The 20,782-nt window shown below is 38.5% G+C and overlaps 2 protein-coding genes across 3 annotated transcripts in view; both read right to left on the bottom strand.

Annotated features, from left to right (window-relative positions):
* Positions 1–233: 233 nt before the first annotated feature.
* On the bottom strand, positions 234–3,810 carry fzd8b (frizzled class receptor 8b). The gene has a single exon (XM_048162304.1). The coding sequence runs from the start codon at positions 2,359–2,361 to the stop codon at positions 637–639; it is 1,725 nt and encodes a 574-aa protein (XP_048018261.1). The 5' UTR covers positions 2,362–3,810; the 3' UTR covers positions 234–636.
* An 11,769-nt stretch (positions 3,811–15,579) lies between these two features.
* Positions 15,580–20,782, bottom strand: part of LOC125250010 — a 28,964-nt gene continuing 23,761 nt past the window's right edge. Inside the window, exons 3-4 of one of the 2 annotated variants that reach the window (XM_048162302.1) lie at positions 20,106–20,203; positions 15,580–20,037 (exon numbers count right to left, since the gene is read on the bottom strand). In XM_048162302.1, the coding sequence (XP_048018259.1) occupies positions 16,232–20,037; positions 20,106–20,199 (3,900 nt within the window). In that variant the 5' untranslated portion in view covers positions 20,200–20,203 and the 3' untranslated portion in view covers positions 15,580–16,231. The remainder of the gene's footprint in view (positions 20,038–20,105; positions 20,204–20,782) is intronic. The other variant, XM_048162303.1, reaches the window with a different exon arrangement.

The following is a 20,782-nucleotide window of genomic DNA, read 5'->3' on the forward strand; positions in this document are numbered from 1 at the left end:
TACCTGTACTGAGAAATATTTAATACTTGCTATTATTTTGAACTAAGCCAAATATTCACCATTTTTTATTTCTTATGACTAATAGATGGCAGTGTCCTTGCTGTGGGCTTAGGCTTACACCTCAGAACGCCCACTGCTACAGTGCTGGTCATCATGACCTACAAGATCGAGTTTGTGAGTGTTAGAGAGCTCTCTGTAAACATGAAATACACATATAATAAAAGATGCTTTGGTAATATTTCAGTGTTTTATTGTCAAAATAATTTTCTGTCAAAGTAAATGATAAATACACAATCTTGTATAAATGTTAAACATTCTATGTCGTTGTTTTAACAATAAAATCTTAATATAAATACATATAAAAACCCGTATAACACTTTTAAAGGCACATTCATATAACCTGATAAACAGGTTTAATAACTGGTAGGCAATTTAGTGTAGATGAAGAGATCGGGAATAGTCGTCACACTTTTTACTTCAGAATATTTCTCACAGTAGTGTTATAGCAATTTCCCCTTGTGACAACTAGCCCCGGTCTCACCTAACCCTGGTATTATGCATCTCTCATCTGTCAGGAAAGCAGCAGTCAGTTTGCAAAGTCTTTTTTGAGAAGTTCAGCCTCACCTGCCCTAGTCATCAGACTCGCGACAGTGGCATTTGTTTTGGAGGGTACAAAACCGAACTCGCTGTGCCGGATCTCCAAGTTAGTCCCGTGCTGCCATCACTGTAAACTGACCCGCTCGTGCCTTTACTTCCCCAACTGCAGCAGCGGCGCGTGCACAGGGCTCGCCAAGAGTCCAGCGTTTTACCGGACCACGTCCACGCGCCTGACGTGATCCCAACAACAAGGCACATGAAGTATTTGAGCATAAACACGGCGTAATCAGGTTTCAGGGTTTTTTTCTCCGACGAGCAGTTACACGCGTGCGCTATTTCCCACGCTTCACGATTGTGCTGTTCGTAAACGTAACACGCCACAATCACCATGGCAACGACCGTGTACAGCACTGTAAACACCCCGATTCGGACCATCAATCTCTCGAGTTTGTCCGTTTTCGTTCCTCCTTGTTTAATGACGCTCCGTATCCGAAACATAGACACCAAGCCCGCGAATAAAAATATCGTTCCGATAAAAAGATAAATCACCAGTGGCGCGAGCACGAATCCCCGCAGGTTATCCAAGTTCTGGTTGCCCACGTAGCAGATCCCCGCAACCGAGTCTCCGTCCACCGAACTCAGCGCGAGCACGGCGATAGATTTCACGCTCGGAATGAGCCAAGCGGCCAGGTGAAAATACTGCGAGTATCGCGCGATTGCTTCATTTCCCCACTTCATTCCTGCCGCGAGGAACCACGTAATCGTCAGAATCACCCACCAGATGGCGCTCGCCATCCCAAAAAAATAAATCAGCAGAAACACAACCGTGCAAAGCGCGGGACCCGTAGTTTCATAGTGGATGTGGTCCACCTCATGATTCTGGTTGCACGCGACCCTTTCGTGTCCCGCGATGAGTCTGATGATGTATCCCACGGACACGAACATATAACAGGCGGACAGGAAAATAATAGGGCGCTCGGGGTATTTAAACCTCTCAATGTCAATGAGGAAAGTAGCGACTGTTGCGAACGTTGACAGGAAACACAAAACCGACCAAAACCCTATCCAAAATGTGGCAAAGGTCCTTTCCTCCTGAGAAAGATAGGGGTTGTGGCATGGCATGGCGCAATTGGGGATCTGCCCCGTCTTGACCCGGTTATACAAGGGATGACGGTCATTCACGGTTACCATAGGCGCGCGACAGTGACACTCCGGTTCGCACGAAGAAGATCCATGACTGCTTTTATTTTTCCGGTTGTTTGGCTTCCCCTGGCGGCTAGTTGGTTTTGCAGCAGCCGGTGATGCTGTAGCGTCAGTTCGGTTGTAGTCCATACACAGAGTGTTTGAATCCCCCTGCACGGGTAGAAGATCGCACCTCATTCGGTCCGGCCACGGGAAACCGTATTGCCTCATCAGCGGCGCGCATCCCGCTTTCGCCCGTTCGCACACACTCCTGCACGGCGGCAAAGGCTTCTTATAGTCCTCAAGGCAAATGGGCGTGTACAGACTGCAAAGAAAGAAGCGCAGGTCGGGGGAACACTGGATCTCCACGAGCGGCCAGAACTGGTGCACCTCAAGTCCTGCTTCGTCCTGGGTGTCGTGGTTGAATTGGTTGGGCATGTATGTGTAGTTATAGCCGATCCCTCTACACAGTGGCACCGAAATCTCCTGACAGTCCGGCTCACGAGCACACACGGAGCTCCACAATAACAGGGCACAGAGCGCGAGAGGAAGCCAGTAGGACCCCTGCATAGGCGAGTCCATCCTCGGTCACTTGCACGCACCCGCTCTCCGTCTTCAAGGATGCGCTTGCATATGCGCAATAGTAGTGTGGTTACTTAATTCTAAAAATAAAAATAGCTTAACACTAAAGAAAAACCTGCTGTGTCTACTTGGTGTCAATTCAGTAGGCTACAGCGTCTCATTTGTTTTGACTGTCAAATAGTGGAGCGCGTGTCTATTTATACAGAGGACAGCCGATGCACGCCTACTTATCTCAGCGCCCAATCATAGAAATCGAGGGGCGGGACCTTAACGTAATTTAATCAAGCATCCCCTGAGAGTTTTGAGTAAATGTTTGCGCTGCTGACGGTTTGTATGTCTTAAATTATTTTGCCTATGTTTACAACCCACCCTATGTCCAAACACGGAGTTTGTGGTTGTAAACAAGTCTCCTGGCATGTTTAGGTTGTTCCTAATCTCTCCAGAATGTGTATCCTCTGGAAAATGTAATAATCTAATTATTGCATAGATGAGTTCACATTTAGTCTACATTAATAAGATTTAAAAGGAGACTGAAAAGCAAGAGCTGTACGCACGAGGCTTACTGAACAATAAAAAAATGTAGTTTTCGTGCCAGTACAATAACAATTACCCAATTCCTGCTGTTAATTCGCTATTTAAAGCATCCCCCAAAATGTATTTGGACACTTATGCCACGCTTTAAATTATTCATTGCCATTGGATTTGAAAACAAAATACCAACCCTCCACATTTCCCATTTTTAAGCAATTTTTGGAAAAGTTTTCATTTAAAAACAATAGCCCGATTGTTGAGAGACTGTTGGGAAAAAAAAAAAAAAAATCAGTATAGGCAATAATAAAAATCAGTTTGGTAGTTTTAATTAATTCACTGAAAATGTAGGCTGTGTTGACCAATGCTGAGTTATATGTGAGGAAAGATTGCCCTTAAAATAAATATAATATTATGATCATGTTAAAGATATCAATCCAAGTAAGCTAATTGTTGAAATATGTTACAACTTGACGTTGAGGACTTAATAGGCTATCCATTATAAATAATTTATATCAATAGTCAATGGTCATTGAAAAAAAGGTTAGTTCTGAAAAAAATCTCTAGCAGCACTTGCAGTGAAATCTTGTCACTTGCATATGTCACATGAAGTGCGACTCAAGCGTCCAAAAACTTGTTGGGGCCACCGAACGCATGCAGACACGCGCAACTCCTCCAGCTCCAGAAGTTGAATGCGCTCTTGCTGACAGCGCGCGCGGGGGGAGAGAGGGCTGTCGCGCGCTGCGAGCTTCTTGTTCGCCCTAATTGCGTCGCTGATGTTCCGCTTAGTGCCTCAGCGGGGTGCGCGCAGCGGGGGGCCATTAACATACAGCCCGGGACAAGCTGGGTGATGAATACTCGGATGCCCTGGTTTCCTGCGTGTGACAGACTGCGGATACAGTGAGACTCCTCGTTCATTCAAGTCTACTGATTATTTGAAATGAGTCCAAAACAAATTACTTATGGATAGAGTAGGAGAGTAGGGGAGACAAGGGATAGTTTAAATCACACTTCTTCTTTTTTTCTTTTGGAAGTCCCTTTTTGCATAGGCACAATATTTGGCTACAAGAGTGCAGCAGGGATGACATCATTTTGTAGGCCAACACTGAAGTTAGCATCACTCTAGTTCCCTAGACAAAAAGCAAATAGAATTTTTCCATTGACTTTTCGAATAGTGCAGAAAATAAGCTCCGTGACCAGATTCTTACACACTATCCTCTGGTTTCACAGACAAGGCTTAAGCCTATAGTCCCAGACTAAAATGCATGTTTGAGCTGTCTTAACTGAAAGTAACTTGGACTGACATATCTTAAAATATATCAATGCCATTGTTTTGTCTCAAGATGCACATCAGTAATGTTTTTTTCAAGTGTACGTTTATAAAAGTTACTTAAATATCCTAATTGAACTAAGGCATAATCCTGGATTAGGCTAAGCCCTGTCTGTGAAACCGGGCCAACATTTATCAAGATTATCTTCGCAAATGAACAACACTTTTATGAATTTTGAAGTTTAAATACAATCAGTAAAAAGTTTGTTAGGCTTAATCTTTATTTAAAATCGACAAGATGGTGAGTTCCACTTAGAATCGTTTTCAGGAGGGGATTATAAACGCAACAAGGCTGTGAAAGCGAGTAGTTGAATTTACTTGTTTGGTGTGATGATGTTTAATGTCCCCGACAACCTCTGTAGTCAAGCCACTTCTTAACAACCCCTTTTTCAAGACATGGGCTTATATAATGTGAAAATATCTTGAACCCATTGACATCAGGATGATGTAACAGGATGTGTAGAACATGTTTTCCTATAAACGGAGACTATTAAATATCATATTATGGGCTTTTATGGTAGATCAGTAAAACAATATGAAATGCCTCATGACAGAGCACAAATATACAGTAAAAGATAACATAGAATATTAAATCATTTTAATTAATAAATTGTATAAAATGTAAGATTTAAAACACGTGTGACATACTTGTCTGACATTTATGAACACCTTAGACCTGAAAACACAGTTAAACCTTTCAGTACCTTTATTGATATTATTACTGTATCCAGTGTGGTTTTATGGTTTCATTTTTGGTGCACTTGTTGCCCCAGTATTTACAGCTTAAACGGTTTTATTGGTGCTCTGTTATTTTGTCCCAAGTCTCATTTTTTCTCTTTAAGCAGCAAAATGAGCTGTTTTTGAAGCCACTGTACAGTACATTCTAATGTGTATAATGCTCATGAGTATCTGAGTCCGGTTCAGAAGATTTCCATTTGTGTCTGTAGCTCAAGGCAGTGAGAGAGAGAGAGAGAGAGAGAGAGAGAATGTGTGTGTGTCTTATTCTGTGTAGCGTAGCTGAGCCTGTATTGATTAACACTGATAGGCTCACAAGTCTGGCCACCAACTTTTTCTCTTCTCTTTCTTTCTCCAGGTAATGATATTACCTTCAGTCTGGATACACACTGCCTCCACAATTCCATTCCACTGCAAACGACACTGCATTCAATTTCTCTCCCTCTCCCTCTAAAATGTATCTGTGTGACGAGTCTCTTTATCAGAGACACAAATCAGCTCAAGTTTCCACCTGGCTTAGACACACACACACACACACACACACACACACACTCAGAGGAAGCATTTAAAGGGATAGTTCACCCAAAAATGAAAATTCTCTCATCATTTACTCACCCTCATGTTGTTCCACACCTGTAAGACTTTCATTCACATTCATAATGCAATTTTCAATGTGAGCGAGAACTATAAGTGTCATGTAAACATAGCCTTTAATTAGCTGATCAAAGAGTGACAATATTTACATGTATTCAAAAATACTATAAGTGATTCATCCTAGTGAGACAGAACATGTTTTAAAATTGCCAACACAATCTCGCGGTAATTCGTGACTATTTTATGTTTGGCAAATTGGTGGCTAATTCAAATGAATTTGTACAATCTCATGTGTTTTTGTATGATCTGATTACACCCCTGTGGCAATTAGGGGAGGACCTTCATATTTACTTTCTTCTAAAAATTGTAGATTTTTGTATGATTCACATTGTACAAATTAATTCGAAATTGCCACCTCCTAAAATAGTTGAGTTTTCCTGTAAGACTGGGTTGGAATTGCTCAGGAATATACAAGCTACAGGGATATTATATTCCATATTTGCTTGTATATACAAACTTTTATTCAAAATTTGTTCCCAGAAACACTAGAAAAACAGGGCTAAATGGCACCTACACAACAAAACTATTTTAGACCATGAAATGACCATACATTTCACACACACACAATTTTTGGCTCAATTCCACACTGAACAGCAGTGATCACTGTTATGTTTGCTCCTGTCAGAGTCTTCCTACATCTTCTCTGTCCTTTTCCCCCTTCCACCTTTCTCAAATGCATTCACCAGATTTCTCACCATGGCAACAAGCCCACCCAGACGGCACCTGGCAGTCTAGTCTGAGACACACTGTTATGGGGTTTCCAAACAGAAAATGCAATACACCGACATCTATATCTCCACTTGGTGTGTAGACTATGTACATAACTCATATACCATTTTTATTTGTCATTTTGCAGCTTGTCAGCCCCTGTTCTTTGTTATTAATTTTATTTTAAGCAAGGATATTTTCCTAGATATGCTTAAAAAATTCACCCTTTGTGTCCTACTGAAGAAAGTTATCTTTTGGAACAACACGAGAGTGAGTAAATAATGGCAGTGAAAACAAAATCCCACTTCACCTTTAACTACAGTGTTTGAAAGCATGACATGGGTCACTCCTGAAAGTCTGAGGAGAGAAACCCAATCAGCCAAGAAATGCAGATGGCTGTGTTTGGAATGGAATACTTGAGCACTGCTTACTGAATATTTTTTTATGTTACATTGTTTGTGCATTTTTTTGTGTGTAAAAACAAAACAATGTCTTAATAATATAGTTCACCAAAAAATGTTAAAACATTGTAATTATTTAGTCACCTTATGAGATTTCAAACTTATTACTTTCCTTCTTGCTTTGTTTTCATGTTTTATGGGGACTTTCCATACTTCCATAGACATAATACTTTTTATATTGTACAAACTGTATATTCTGTCCCCTTACCGTAAACCTACCCACATCAGAAAACTTCCTGCATTTTTACATAAAAAAAAATCCCAATCTGTATGATTTATAAGATGTTTTCCTCATGGGAACCCAAAAAAAAAAAAAAAAAATGCACCACAAGGACAAGGATTTCAGATATTGTCCTCCTTGTGAGAACATTACATGGACTTCCATTGATTTTATATTATGTTAATGATATATTCTATGACCTAACCCAACCCCTTCACCCAAACCTATTTATATATTACATCTTCTTTTGTGTTTAACAGAAGAAAGATTATTTGGGTGAACTATCCTTTTAACATAATATCAACAATCACAATATCAGCTGATTTTTATCACATCACTATTAATTTAACATCCATGGATTGACTTTACTATATTAAATAAAGAGATGTGCTAAAAATCACAGCTGAAATTGTGGTTCATTTAACACATTGGAAATGGACCGTCAAATCGAGGCCTTTGCATCATGGGACACAGCATTTCACAAAATGTGTTCTGGTTGTATACTGCACTTTTCAGCCAATGTAGTTGGTCATCCAGAAATTCTGCAGGAAATCTGCATAATGTACACAGCATATTGCAGAAATATAAATATGATATAGAACACTTTTCTGAACATATCCAAAGACTAAAGTGAATTTTTCTGAGGAAATCAGATAAGAGTCAATCTGTGATGAATTTCCAGGTACAGTATTCATCTCACAAAGGACAGCAATGTGAATGATTGCATGTCAGGTGGATAGAAATGATAAATGAGTTTATCTTGAGATATGTTCAAAACTTAAATATACATAATGCTAAATGAATGTAAAAAAATGTAAATACCTAAATAAATGTTGCATTCACAGTTAATCTCTGAATGAGACATTGTGTGTGTGTGTGTGTGTGTGTGTGTGTGTGTGTGTGTGTGTGTGTGTGTGTGTGTGCCATTAAGTCTCAATTGTATACAGTCCTCCACATCATAATAGAAAGCCTGACTGAAAGTATTGCTCTTGTTTTTCTTTTGTGTATCCAGTGTTCTTTCCTTCCTCTCAACAGCTTTTCTTTTTCTATTTGTCTGCCTGGCCCTCCCCCAACTCTCTCTCTGTCATTCTTACGTCTGTTTAGTTTGTCTTCCTCCACTCATCTGTGGCTTAAGACCTCTGCTCTCAGACTCCTCCAGGCACTCATGTCTCTCCTCCCCCTCTATTCTCTCTCTCCCTCTTCCTCATCCTGCTTTTCCCCTTCTTCATTCTCTCCTTCCCCTCTCCTCTTGTTCTGGTCTCAAAGGACATAATTAGGCAGCATTTTCACGAAGACACATTTATGTCTCCACAATAGCCTTCTCTCCATCCCTCACTCTCTTTCTAAAGCCTGTTAAATGGCATAGAACAAGAATCTGTGAACGCGTCTGCTTAATTAGAGCAATAAACGTCTTCATTATTAACTCTTCCCAAGAGAAGAGACAGACAAAATCTATCTATCTATCTATCTATCTATCTATCTATCTATCTATCTATCTATCTATCTATCTATCTATCTATCTATCTATCTATCTATCTATCTATCTATCCAATTTTTTATTAAGTAGCAGTTCAGATAATGCATTAAGAAAGATATGTTCAAAAAAATCCTTCATTCAGCATAGTGGTTGATCATGTGTGTGAGTGTGTGTGTGTGTGTGTGTGTGTGTGTGTGTGTGTGTGTGTGTGTGTGTGTGTGTGTGTGTGTGTGTGTGTGTTTAAAGGTTACCTAGTACAGTTTACATTTAAGCAAATGTAGAACATCAACATCGACCTTGACCTGAAAGAAGGCTATTGATTCTTCTGGATGTGGACTCATGAGAAATCATTTGGTCATATATAAATTGGACATGCAGGCAGCTAAGTCAGTTCCCTAATAATTAAAGGAAAACGTAAAACTGTGTGGTAGAACACGCTAACAGAGGGAACACAGCTACTGATAAAATATATAGCCATGTAGATGCTGTAGTCTCTTTGGATGAAATACATTTTTAAAATACAGAGATAGTATGTTAAAAGCACATTTTAGTTCATATTTCATGGTGTCTCAAAATAGCACATTTGAGTACACTTAAATGTTCTTAAGATTATCTTAAGAAGTACTAAAGAAGAATTTTTATTATAAGTACAAAGTACTTATATAGTATTTACGAATTTTAGAAGAAATTTCATCTCGAGAGAGGAAATGTCATTGCTCCCTATGGAGGCCTCACTGAGCCATCGGATTTCAACTAAAATATCTTAATTTGTGTTCCGAAGATTAACGAAGGTCTTACGGGTGTGGAACGGCATGAGGGTAAGTAATGAACTAATGAACTAACTCTTTAAAGTAAATTCTTGGTCTTGGGCTTTATCGATTGAACACAAGCAGTCATTTTAAGGTTTAACAAGCATTGGGTCCTTTTATAGCTTTTCACTGGCACTCTGCCCAAACACACACATCGAGACTCTGTTTTACTGTAGTGCTATAGGTTTAGTATATAGCTTTTAATGACATTAGTTTAAATATGTGTCTACTTTCTGTATTTAGGCTGATGTGTGTGTCTAATTTGTCATCTAATTGTCCAAACTCATCTTTGTCAGTTCATTAATCTGAGAACTTTGCCACTGCCAACACAAATTATGTGATGTAGGTGTCTAATGAGATTACCAACAAAGAGGAACATCTGACTACATCATGTGTTCTCAAGTTGAACAGGGAAGGCTAATTTTATACTGTTTTGAGGAAAACTAAACATCAAAAGGTCAGTCAAAACAACCCTACCACGCACATATACACTCCTTTACTCACACACACACTTTTGCAAATAAAAAAAAACAACAACTTGTAAACACTGAATTGATTGTTTTTTCCTATCAGTATAATTAGAGTTATAACAACAAAACACAAGATAATTCTTAAAATAATAATCGTTTATTAAAGTAAGTATTTAAAAAAATTAATTAAATTTGAATGAATTGTCACAAAACAAATGTAAACAAAATGTAAGGTCGCCAACAAGTCAGACGGGTCGTTACTGCAGCACGAGAGCCAGTAGAAATCTGTTGGGAAGCAAAATTACAAAAACAAATCTGCCTGATAAGGTATATTGCCAATTTTCCCATGATGGTTCTTTAACAGTTATGTCGTGTATACGTTTTATTTATTTATTTATTGCCGATAATTAGGTGTCCGATTCGCGAATGAGTCACTCTTTTGAGTCGGTTCATCTAATTGAATCTGTAAAACGTGCTTCTAACAAACGGTTACCGAATCGGTTCGTGATTCAGTCTAAATTATTCATACAGCTCACGCACTGAATCCCTTTGCACGGTTCAGTCTGTTAAACTTGGATGCTTCTGAACACAGAAGAGAATAGAGTGATTAATGAAGTGGATGTTTACTTTTTAGTCAGCTGAAACAAAACCTACAAATGCCTTTTATTGTTTACCAGGGTTGAAGAAAGTCTTTATTACGGTTGAACACCTGCACGTGCGACGGTGTCTGAACGATATTGAAGGTAATACACTTCTTAACAAAACACTACTGTACACAAAAGCACTTAAAGAACCAAAACAAATATTGTACTTAACATTACCATTTGATACCATCACCATACCCATGTACTTTTTGGAAAGGTCATTTTGAGAAACTTCAAGTAATGTCACGTGGCTTCGTCTTTAAGAGGTCAAATGTAGGCTGGCTAGCTTTGTGCTTAAATGAATGTAGCTTTTGGGATGTGTAGGATACCCTTCTGCTAATGTGTAAAAAGCAAATGATCCATTCATTTATTTTCTGTTTGATGAGTCATTGTCGATAAGGTGAACGTTAGATGACAAAATATGTTTAAATTACAGTTTAACAGATTAGAAACTGATAGTGAAAACGTGTGCACAGTTTAGATTAGAAATACAGTAGGGTTTGAAATATTAGCCTACACATCCATACACTGCTCAAACCTTCAGGTCTACCTTCTTAACATTTTTAATGTCTTAATTTTATTACTGGTGAAATGGAGCTTGATGCACTTTATTTTGAGTCACTGTTACAATTTTACATTTGACAGTTTTTGTAAATTTTAAGTAATTGATTAATTAAAATGAATCCTTTGTAAACTTGACAAGTCTTGTAGCGTGGTGTTAAACTCCAAAGTATTTTAAACTGTTTTGCTAAGTTTTGTATAGTTATGTGTGCAGATTTTATGGACTCAAATTAATTGAGAGGCTTCAGGGAAAATTTGCTTTTCTTAAAAATCTGAATGTTACACTGCAAGACTGTTTAAAATAGTAATGTGGAAAACCTTTAGAATAATGGTGACAAGTTATAAGACAAGCTCTAAAATATATCTTATACATTTATATAAATATTAAACTATCTTGACGTTGATCGAGAAAAGGTCCACATGTCCACTACCCAATTACACAAACTGAAATAGCATTTAAAAAGACATTCGAATAATGAAATTAGCTTATCATGTCATTGAGGTGGGGTACTGATGTTTGTTTAAGAGTTTGATTGAATGAAGTTTTCAGGAGATGTACTCGGATGTATTGGTCAAGTGAGTTGTGTATTCAAGACTCATTACCCCTCTGTGTGGTCTGTGTTTGAGGGGCGAGGGTTGATTCAAACTGCCCGACACTAATCTATGTCGTCAGGACTCTAAACACACATAATGAGATTCGCCTCCCCCTTAATGAGGCTGATAATCACTGTTTGACAACCACCTCACACTAATTGTCAGCAGATGTTTGTGTATTTGTAAAGCTGTATTGTGGTGGTAATTAGGACTAATGTTAACTAAAGAGACAGACAAGCTTTATTTAGCCCTTGTCTAACACAAACACACACATAAAAGCTATCAGCTTCTCATGTTTGGCTGAGCTACAGTTTTCTGATTAAGTTTGCTAAATTACACTTATTTGGTTGAGAGAAATTTTCACTTAATTTAACCCATTCCCTTTAAAGGGTTACTTCACCCAAAAATGAAAATTCTTTCATTAATTACTCACCCTCATGTCGTTACAAATTCATAAGACCTTCGTTCATCTTTGGAACATACATTTTTATTCATCATATTTATTTTTTTATTTCCTTGATCATTATACAGATGTATACCGTTCCATTTAGGATTGCATGATATTAGAAAAAACTGACATTGTGATATTTTGTTTTTCTGCAATTATATATTGCAATATAAAAACAATTTCACCATGACTTGTATACCTTTCTTTGGAAAGAATTCATCATTCTAGAATTATTGGGGTGATTTTGTAGGGGAGTGTATCTGCACAGAAAAAAAAACAAACAAATTGCAATCATAGATAAATACACAGTGAACAAAGATACAAATGAAATAAGCAGTGCTTTATTTATTTTCAGGTAAAGCTACAAAAGTGATCTCATGGTGTTTGATTAACACAAATGGCAGACAGTCATAATGCTTCAAAAGCAATAATTTAGGATATTGTTTACAAGTCGCAGTCCATGTTCAGGACCTGGATTTAGCAAAACAGGCTTCAGAAAACTGTAAACTTAAGTTTAAAAAAGTAAAATCATCTACTGATTAAGTTAATTTATCAATTCTCAGAGTTGAGAAAATTACTTTTAAAACAATATTACAAATAATAAAAATAATTATGATCATTTTAAAGGTGCCATCGAATTGAAAGTTGAATTTACCTTGGTACAGTTGAATAACAAGTGTTCAGTACATGGAAATGACATACAGTGAGTCTCAAAATCCATTGTTTCCTCCTTCTTATATAAATCTCATTTGTTTAAAAGACCTCCAAAGAATAGGCGAATATCAAAGTACTGTACTGTACTGTGTAATGTACTGTTAAATGTGGTTAAAGTTACCATCGTTTCTTACTGTATTCACGGAGACAAGAGCCATCGCTATTTTCATTTTTAAACACTTGCAGTCTGTATAATTCATAAACACAACTTCATTCTTTATAAATCTCTCCAATAGTGTGTAGCATTAGCCGTTAGCCACAGAGCACTATCAAACTCATTCAGAATAGGGCTGCACGATTTGGGGAAAATGTCATATTGCGATTATTGAGGTCAATATTGCGATTGCGATTTGCGATAGCGATATAATAAACAAATAGTATCATGAGTCATCTTGCTTGGTTCTCAATGAAAATACACACACAGATTACTGATAATGCTGAAATGTATTTCTCAACTCAAACTAGCAACAACAGCAAACAAATGCACAGCGTTTTCAAATTAAAATATTTTTATGAAATTAAATAACATCTTTGCATTACTGCAAACTTGTTATAATCCCATTTAAGATATTTGTTTCTTTACTAATCTGTAGTGGTTCAACGGATCACAAAACTCATGGTTCGGATCACATCAAGGTTATGACGTCACAGATAGGATCATTTTTCGGATCAGCACAAAAAAAAATTTTTAAAATTGGATGGGGGTAACTTAACTTTGCATTTATTACTTAGCCCACTTAAACTATTCTGATACCATAGCATAAACTGCTAGCCTAAATAATACATTATTAAAGGCAAGTGAACAGACTGTAAAAAGAACAAATACTGTACACCAATTACAACAAGCATAGATAAATACTACATAAAGTTACAAATAAAGTATAAGGTCTAACTGTAGTATTAATTTTCATGCACAGAAATGTAATAATTAAATGTAAAATGACACTTCATTGTATACATTTAATATAGATTAATCTTTGTTAAAGCTGTGTTTTGTTGTTTGATTTACATGACAGACAACAGCAGGTATTTATAGGTTGCTGTCACTTTAAGAGTAAGACATGCACGCACACATCAGATAGATACACATCCGAATTCTCACCTCGTGCAATTAAGACATAACTGAATGTGTTTACATGAATACTTGCTGAGAGGGGTATTTTGACTGACATAATGTGTGTATGTGACCATCCAAGTGCACTGAGGACGCGAAAGAGAAATCAATTTGGAGTTCGCGAGCTATAACGCGCCTCTCTCTCTCTCTGTGCGCGCGCGAGCCTTGTATGTATGTGCGTCATGTACGCACCTATAACAGCGCTGTGTGCGATACCGAATTAAATCCTCTTTCCTCTTCAACCACTACTAATCTGGGTTTATAATCTTATAGCCAAAATATCGCCATATAACAGAGGTAGCGTTTTTTTCTTGCCACCAGTTCAGTGACCGTTTGCTCCGCATCCATCTTTACCCGTTCTCTGCGCTGCACACCGGAAAAGTCATGACCACGCGCGCCACACATGCCACTGCCTAAACTGAAACTGACTGGTCTTCTTTTTATTAGCGGTGTATAAAATGGGCAAACAGCTCTCAGATAATGGGTTGTTGTGTCCACACATGTATTTTTTTTTTTATTTATTAACTTATTATTATTTTATTTCGTAAAATCGCAGCATTTTGCGTCATATAATCGCACAAGCTTGACATCGCGATTGCGATTGCGATATGATTAATCGTGCAGCTCTAATTCAGAATCAAATGTAAACATTAGGGCTGCACGATTAATCGCATGCTATTCTCACGCGCATTTCGTCAGTAAAGCCGGTTCCCTGATTACCGCTAAATCGCCATCACCTGCTTTCAAATGAAGCGGCATTTAATAGACAGAGCCGTAGGTCAATGAAAAGCCACGCAATATCGCGTTCATATCGCAGATGAATCGCCTGCGATAATGAACGCGATATTGCGTGGCTTGTCCGTGAACTACGGCTCCGCCTATTAAAAGGCGCTCCGTTTAAAAACAGGTGATGGCGATTTAGCAGTAATCAGGGAACCGGCTTTACTGACGAAATGCGCGTGAGAATAGCATGCGATTAATCGTGCAGCCCTAGTAAACATCCAAATAAATACCATACTTATGTGATTAGACATGCTGCATGATGAACACTTTGTAAAGATCCATTTTAAGGGTTATACTAGCTGTGTGAACTTTGTTTAAAGGTGCTAAAGAGGATGTTTTGTTTTATACATTTTTGCAATATTACTTGAAACTGTCTTTACTAACGGATAAAAGACTATTTATTAGGTGCACTGAAAGTAATAATATTAATATACATCATCTGTGCACGAGATAGGGCCTTAAAAACATCAGCCAATCGTTTACGCGATCATCGCGTAAACGATTGGCCCTCTGGCTTGTCAATCACTGCCGTGACGTTCCTTGTGAGAGACGAGCGCAGCTGCGCGCTCCAGTAACTTTCCACACTCCACAGGCGCCGCATGCAGTGTTTTTGTCAGGAGACAGGAGTAACAACTGCAGATTATAAGTTACCTGCGGTGAGTCCGACATAATGAATCCAAAAAACACGACACAGCGAATGCCGGGGGTAAACACTCGTTTTCCAATACTCGTGCACGAGTTTTGGGAGGCGTTCTTTTGAAGTGAGCTGTGAAGGAGGGGGCTGTTCTTACGCATGCGCTCATTTGAAAAACTCAGTAACAGTCTTTGGATTCTCAGTCGACGAAAAAATCCTCTCTATCACTTAAGCAATGATAGAGTTGAGAGCTCGGGAAGGGGCGGAGAGCACGAGCATTTAAAGGGGCCACAGCCTGAATCGGTGCATTTCTAATTATGCCTCAAAATAGGCAGTTAAAAAAATTAATTAAAAAAAATCTATGGGGTATTTTGAGCTGCAACTTCACAGACACATTCAGGGGACACCTTAGACTTATATTACATCTTGTAAAAAAAACATTCAATGGCACCTTTAAAATCCATAGGTAGAGATAATTATAATACAATCGCTGATGATAACTTTTGAACTGTAGTACATTTTCAGGGAATAATTGGGAAAAAATCACATGCGTTGCGGCAATACAGTATAAGCTCTACCATAAGAACAATCCATATTTCTTAATTTCCAAATGTTTTATGCCATACTAATACAACTTAACACAAAGATGAAAAAATTATTTTACGTTAATGCTTTTTCAGAAGCTTTTATCTGAAGTAGCTAAGTAATTAAAAACAAACAAAAAACGATCATTTCATGCATTTCCTGGCACTATGGTCAACCAGTTGAGCTACAGTACATGATTGTTGTGGATTCTTGAGAAATTTGACACTGCATCATTGTTTAAAACACAAATACAAGCATGAAATAACTCTTAAATTAAGTAGTATTGATGTTAAAAGAGGATTGATCCATAGATGAATGAAGCATTGATGTTTAAGTAACATCATGTTAAGCAAATTTTCAATTTTCCTTATTCTCTTTGAATTAATCAGCCTTTATTTTGTTTATGACATCTCCTGGCCCTCAAGGCAAGCACTTCCGTCCTTTTGATCGGATGTTTTCTGATTGCTCAGTGACTGGAAGGCACTAACTGCTTTCTTCCTTTTCATAATTTTCAGGGCAACAGTTTTTATTCTCTTCTCTCTCTCCTCCATAATGCGGCGCTCTGTTTCAAGCAAATTTTCTCCTTTAGCAATCTTTTCCAGGATAAGAGTTTCTTGTTTCATTTTCTCGAGTCCAACAATCCGGTCCTCAAAGCCAGGACTTTTCTTTTCTTTCTCGGTTTTGATCAGGATTTCGAGATATTCGGCTGTGGAGAGAGATTTTGGCTTCAGTGCAGTTTCATCCAGTCTTCTTAGGCAATCAGAGGACAGTTTGATCAACTTCCTTAATTTGTCCTCAATTCCATGGAGTTCCTCTTCAAGTGCATCAAGGATTTGCTTCGAGTCCATAAACTTTCCTTTTGCCTTCATGAAGTTGTCTTTCAGCTCTTTAATAGTTTTTTTCTCTATTTTTGTTTCATATGTCCACATGAAATTTTCCTTTGAATGAGCAGAGTAATGGCAGTTTTCAGGGCAGACAATGCAGTAGCCACCCTCCATCACAGCACAAGTGTTGACAGAATCTTCTGCAGGGAGGAAGCAGTTGGAGTGACATGTGAAGAAGCAGGTGTTGCAGTTCATGGTAAAACAGTTTACAGGGGATCTGTTTGCTTTCATCACCTCTACATCTTGTTCAAAATCCTCATTTTGTGCCATGTTCTCACTCTCATTTTCCAAACATTGCTTGAATTTTTTTATTTCACTCATTTTAGAGAGTCCAGCAGTTATTTGAGGGGTCAAACTTGTCATGGCTTTCTCAAGGCGCTCTCTTTCCTCCAAGACTTTTATAGTCATCGTCAGATCTTTACTTTCAATGGTCCCAAGTGCCTTGAAAAAAGCCCTCATCTGTTTAAAGGTTTTGTCCCAGACAAGCTCTGTGAGTTTATCTTCATCATCATTATCATCTGAATCATTATCAGAGGTTGTAGGCTCTTCTACTTTTTTGTCTGCATACACAGCTGAATTGTTGAAATTGAAATTAGAGGGTTGTCCCTTTTTATTTTTTTTACAGGGCAGATCTGCTGATTTGATGGCTTCTAGAACTGGGATGTCTTTACCATCTGCAAATGTTACCAAAATTATGATGTTCTCTGCAATGTCTTTGCCAAAAATTGACAGGATTGAGTCAAAGATGTAACTCTGATTGGCAGTCAGGCGGGCAAGAGAGGCCTGGACAACAAAGCAGACGGCATCAATGTGATCGATTCCCAAAGGGCTACAAAGAAAGCTTTTGACCTGCTCTGTAATCATTTTATCATGTGCGATTCCTCTTGTATCACCAAATCCAGGTGTATCTACAATTGTGAGGGAATAGGGAATTTGAAAGCCAGGCTGATTGTACAGCTCATAAGAGGAGACATTAGATGTCTGACTCTCAGCCTGTGAACGATTGGTCACTTCATTGATTAGTTTGAAGCGATATGAATCCTCCCACTTTACACCCAGTATGTAATTGACCATCACATTGATCAGTGTGGTTTTTCCTGCACCTGTTGATCCTACAAGAAGAATTACTTTGTTTTTCACATCCTCAACTTTTCTTCCGAAGACATACTGATTAAAACTTAGAGTCTCTGTCATTTTTTTGTGTAGTATCAGTGTATGTATTGATGGATTGCCCCTTTTAATTCGTGAAGATTGATTCAAGAACAACCCACTCCCATCCTTATTTGATTGTTTACCCCTAAAACTGGCTGAAAACACAGTTTCGGGGCTGGAGAGACTCACTCCATCATTTCCACAGTTTGCAAAAACTCTGATTGTGTAATCTGCGTTTTCTTTCAGTCCCTGAAGAGTGCACTCCCTGTTTGTAGATTTCACAGACTTCCATGGCTTTTCATTTTCCTGATCCATTTTCATTTCTCTCAATTCCAACACGTATCCAGTGACCAGAACATCCTCACCTACAGATGTAGGAACATCCCAAACTACAGTTGCAGACTCAGATTCTACTTGTTTCACTGTAAGTGCTCCAGGTGGAGCACATGGACGAGTCTTGAAGAATGATGTTGTGTCACTAGTCAGACTTACTCCAGGACGACACACCGCCTTGCAGTTGAAGCAATATTCTTTATGTGGTTGTAACTGCTTGACGGTGACCTGATCAGAAACCCCATCTGTAAACACATCTGTCCATTCAGAGCTCTGCGCTGCCTGATATGAGATACAGTATGAGGCCACAGAACTAACACCGCGGTCAGGAGGGTTGATTTGCAGATGTATGCAGTCATGCTCAGCACTCAAGAAGACTGGTTTTGGGGGTTTTGAGGGGAGCTCATATTGTGAACTTATGAGTCTCCCTCTTTCATAAACATGAATTGAAGAGGCAGTGATGAGTTCATCCGGGATTGATGCAATGCAGAATTCAATGTTTGTTCTTCCTTTATTGGCTTCTTTGAAATCTAGGAAGGCCTGTATCATTTCCCTGGTAAGAGCAGTTGCATCTCCTGATGAAAACCATTTCTTTTTTGAGGAGTCTTGATCATAATGTATTTCCTCTCCATTGTTACATGATTGTTTTTTCAGGTAATTCTCCAAGTCTGAAAAGTACAGTTCCTTTTCATTTAAGGAGGAGAGTGCAAAAGCTATCACATAGTTATTGGATGCTTTCAAGACAACCTTGTCCAAGTCATTGCTGGATGAAAGGACAGGGACTTCTTTCATGATTTCGAGGTAAGATCTAACAACATTCATCTCTCGCTCTCGCTCGTTTAGAAACTTGTGTACCAGAGCACCTTGAAATGGCGATCTTTCTTTGTCTGTGAGGGCATCAGCAAGCTCTTGTTCTTCTTTTCCTCCACCCCTTATAGATGGAAGAAGCCTGCAGAGATGTTTTTGAAAAACAATTTTGTACTCTGAGCTGAGGTCCTTAAATTTTCTGATTTTAGTTTTGATTTCAGGGAATTGAATGGCGACATTGTCCCTCATCAGGTCTTGACATTGAATGTCACAATTATCCAGTTCATCCATGATCCGTTGGGCACGTCGTACTAGGCTTACACTGATCTCCCTGACTAACTGAGCAGCTGTTGAATCTAGTTTTTTCAGAGGGTAAAGCCACACGGTCATGGGCACAGCATTCTCTCCATGTTCTCCCAACAGTTTTGGCAGTTCTGAGTACACCTTGATGGCATCTACATAGGAAACTGGATTGTTTTCCAGAGCAAAATCTCCATGAAAAGTGCAGCTGAATTTGTTCATTTTCTCTTTTTCTGATTCAATCATTTTCAAAGCTGCTTCACCTTCAACTGATATTAAAGGTATATTTTTGATTGTTGCTTGGAGCTCTCCTTGTATCTCTTGAAGATTTTCATTGGTAGAAACTTCACGGTCAAAAATAAAGAACGCTTGAGCTCCATACAATAAAGCTGTAACAACATGTGTGGCCGAGCCCTCCTGAAATACATTGCAATGCTTTACATTCCCTAGTCCAAGATGCTCCATAGTTAACTGCTCAAAACGTGAAGTTGTCCGATACTGTAAGGTGACTCGAGATTGATGTTTGGACTTCTTTTTATCATTTAAAAAGGCAGCCGACCCTTTCACACTGACTAATCCACACAGAAAGCTGGCTTCAAGAGATGCACGAACATTCAAAGCTGACACTTTGTCTTCACTTGAATCTGAGGCAATGATTTTGAAGTCAGTGTTTGGCTGTGGACGTACATTAATATTCTTCTGCAGCATCTCAGCATCCCAAAGAGTTAGTCCTTGGGAAAATGTGTATATTAATCATTAGTTACCCCAAAGGTAAAGCTTAAAATGTGCTTTATATTACCTGGAATGAGGACATCTCTTCGGCAGTCATAAAGCATTCCCAACTGAAAAGGTCGGCCAAGACAAGCCAGTTCAATGGTTTCAGAGTCAGACATCTTTCTAGTGGAAAAAGTCTTGGATTATAATTTTTTTGTAAATGTTTGAAAAAAAAAAAGTGTAGAACATATAATTGAAAAAATATTGCATTAGAAAGAGCATTTATTGGGCTATCCTCAAATATGGGTAAAATAATCTTGAGACAGTGCTGGTGAAAAGTTACTGGCATATTTAGTCGATTAATCCTTTGGTCAATTTACCAATAAACAGGGGTGGTTTCTTCATTAGAGCAATAGGGCGACGCACCAACAAAGTGAGAAAGGGACGGATTTTTTCAACCACAGTGTTACGCTAGCTGTCACTGCTAGGCTGTTTTGCTCTGCCTCTTGATATAGGCTATATAGTCCAATCAGTGCCAATCACATTCTGTGGAGTACCGCCTCTTTTTGGGCGATTTCACTGTGGCGGAGATTTGCCCCGAGTGCTCCCATAGACTTCCATTCAAAAAAATTTTTTTTTCGAACTGCAGGCACTGCAATGCAATCTCTATGGGTTCTGGGAGGGCTAGCACTAACGTGCTTTTATCATCATATGCAACCTTAACCCTCTACTGCACACATGTTGATGGCACATGAAAAAAAA

This window comes from Megalobrama amblycephala, linkage group LG17 (assembly GCF_018812025.1).
Source record: "Megalobrama amblycephala isolate DHTTF-2021 linkage group LG17, ASM1881202v1, whole genome shotgun sequence".
NCBI lineage: Eukaryota > Metazoa > Chordata > Actinopteri > Cypriniformes > Xenocyprididae > Megalobrama > Megalobrama amblycephala.

Excerpts from the sequence above, each read along its gene's own strand:
- fzd8b (XM_048162304.1), bottom strand. The coding sequence starts at position 2,361 with ATGGACTCGCCTATGCAGGGGTCCTACTGGCTTCCTCTCGCGCTCTGT.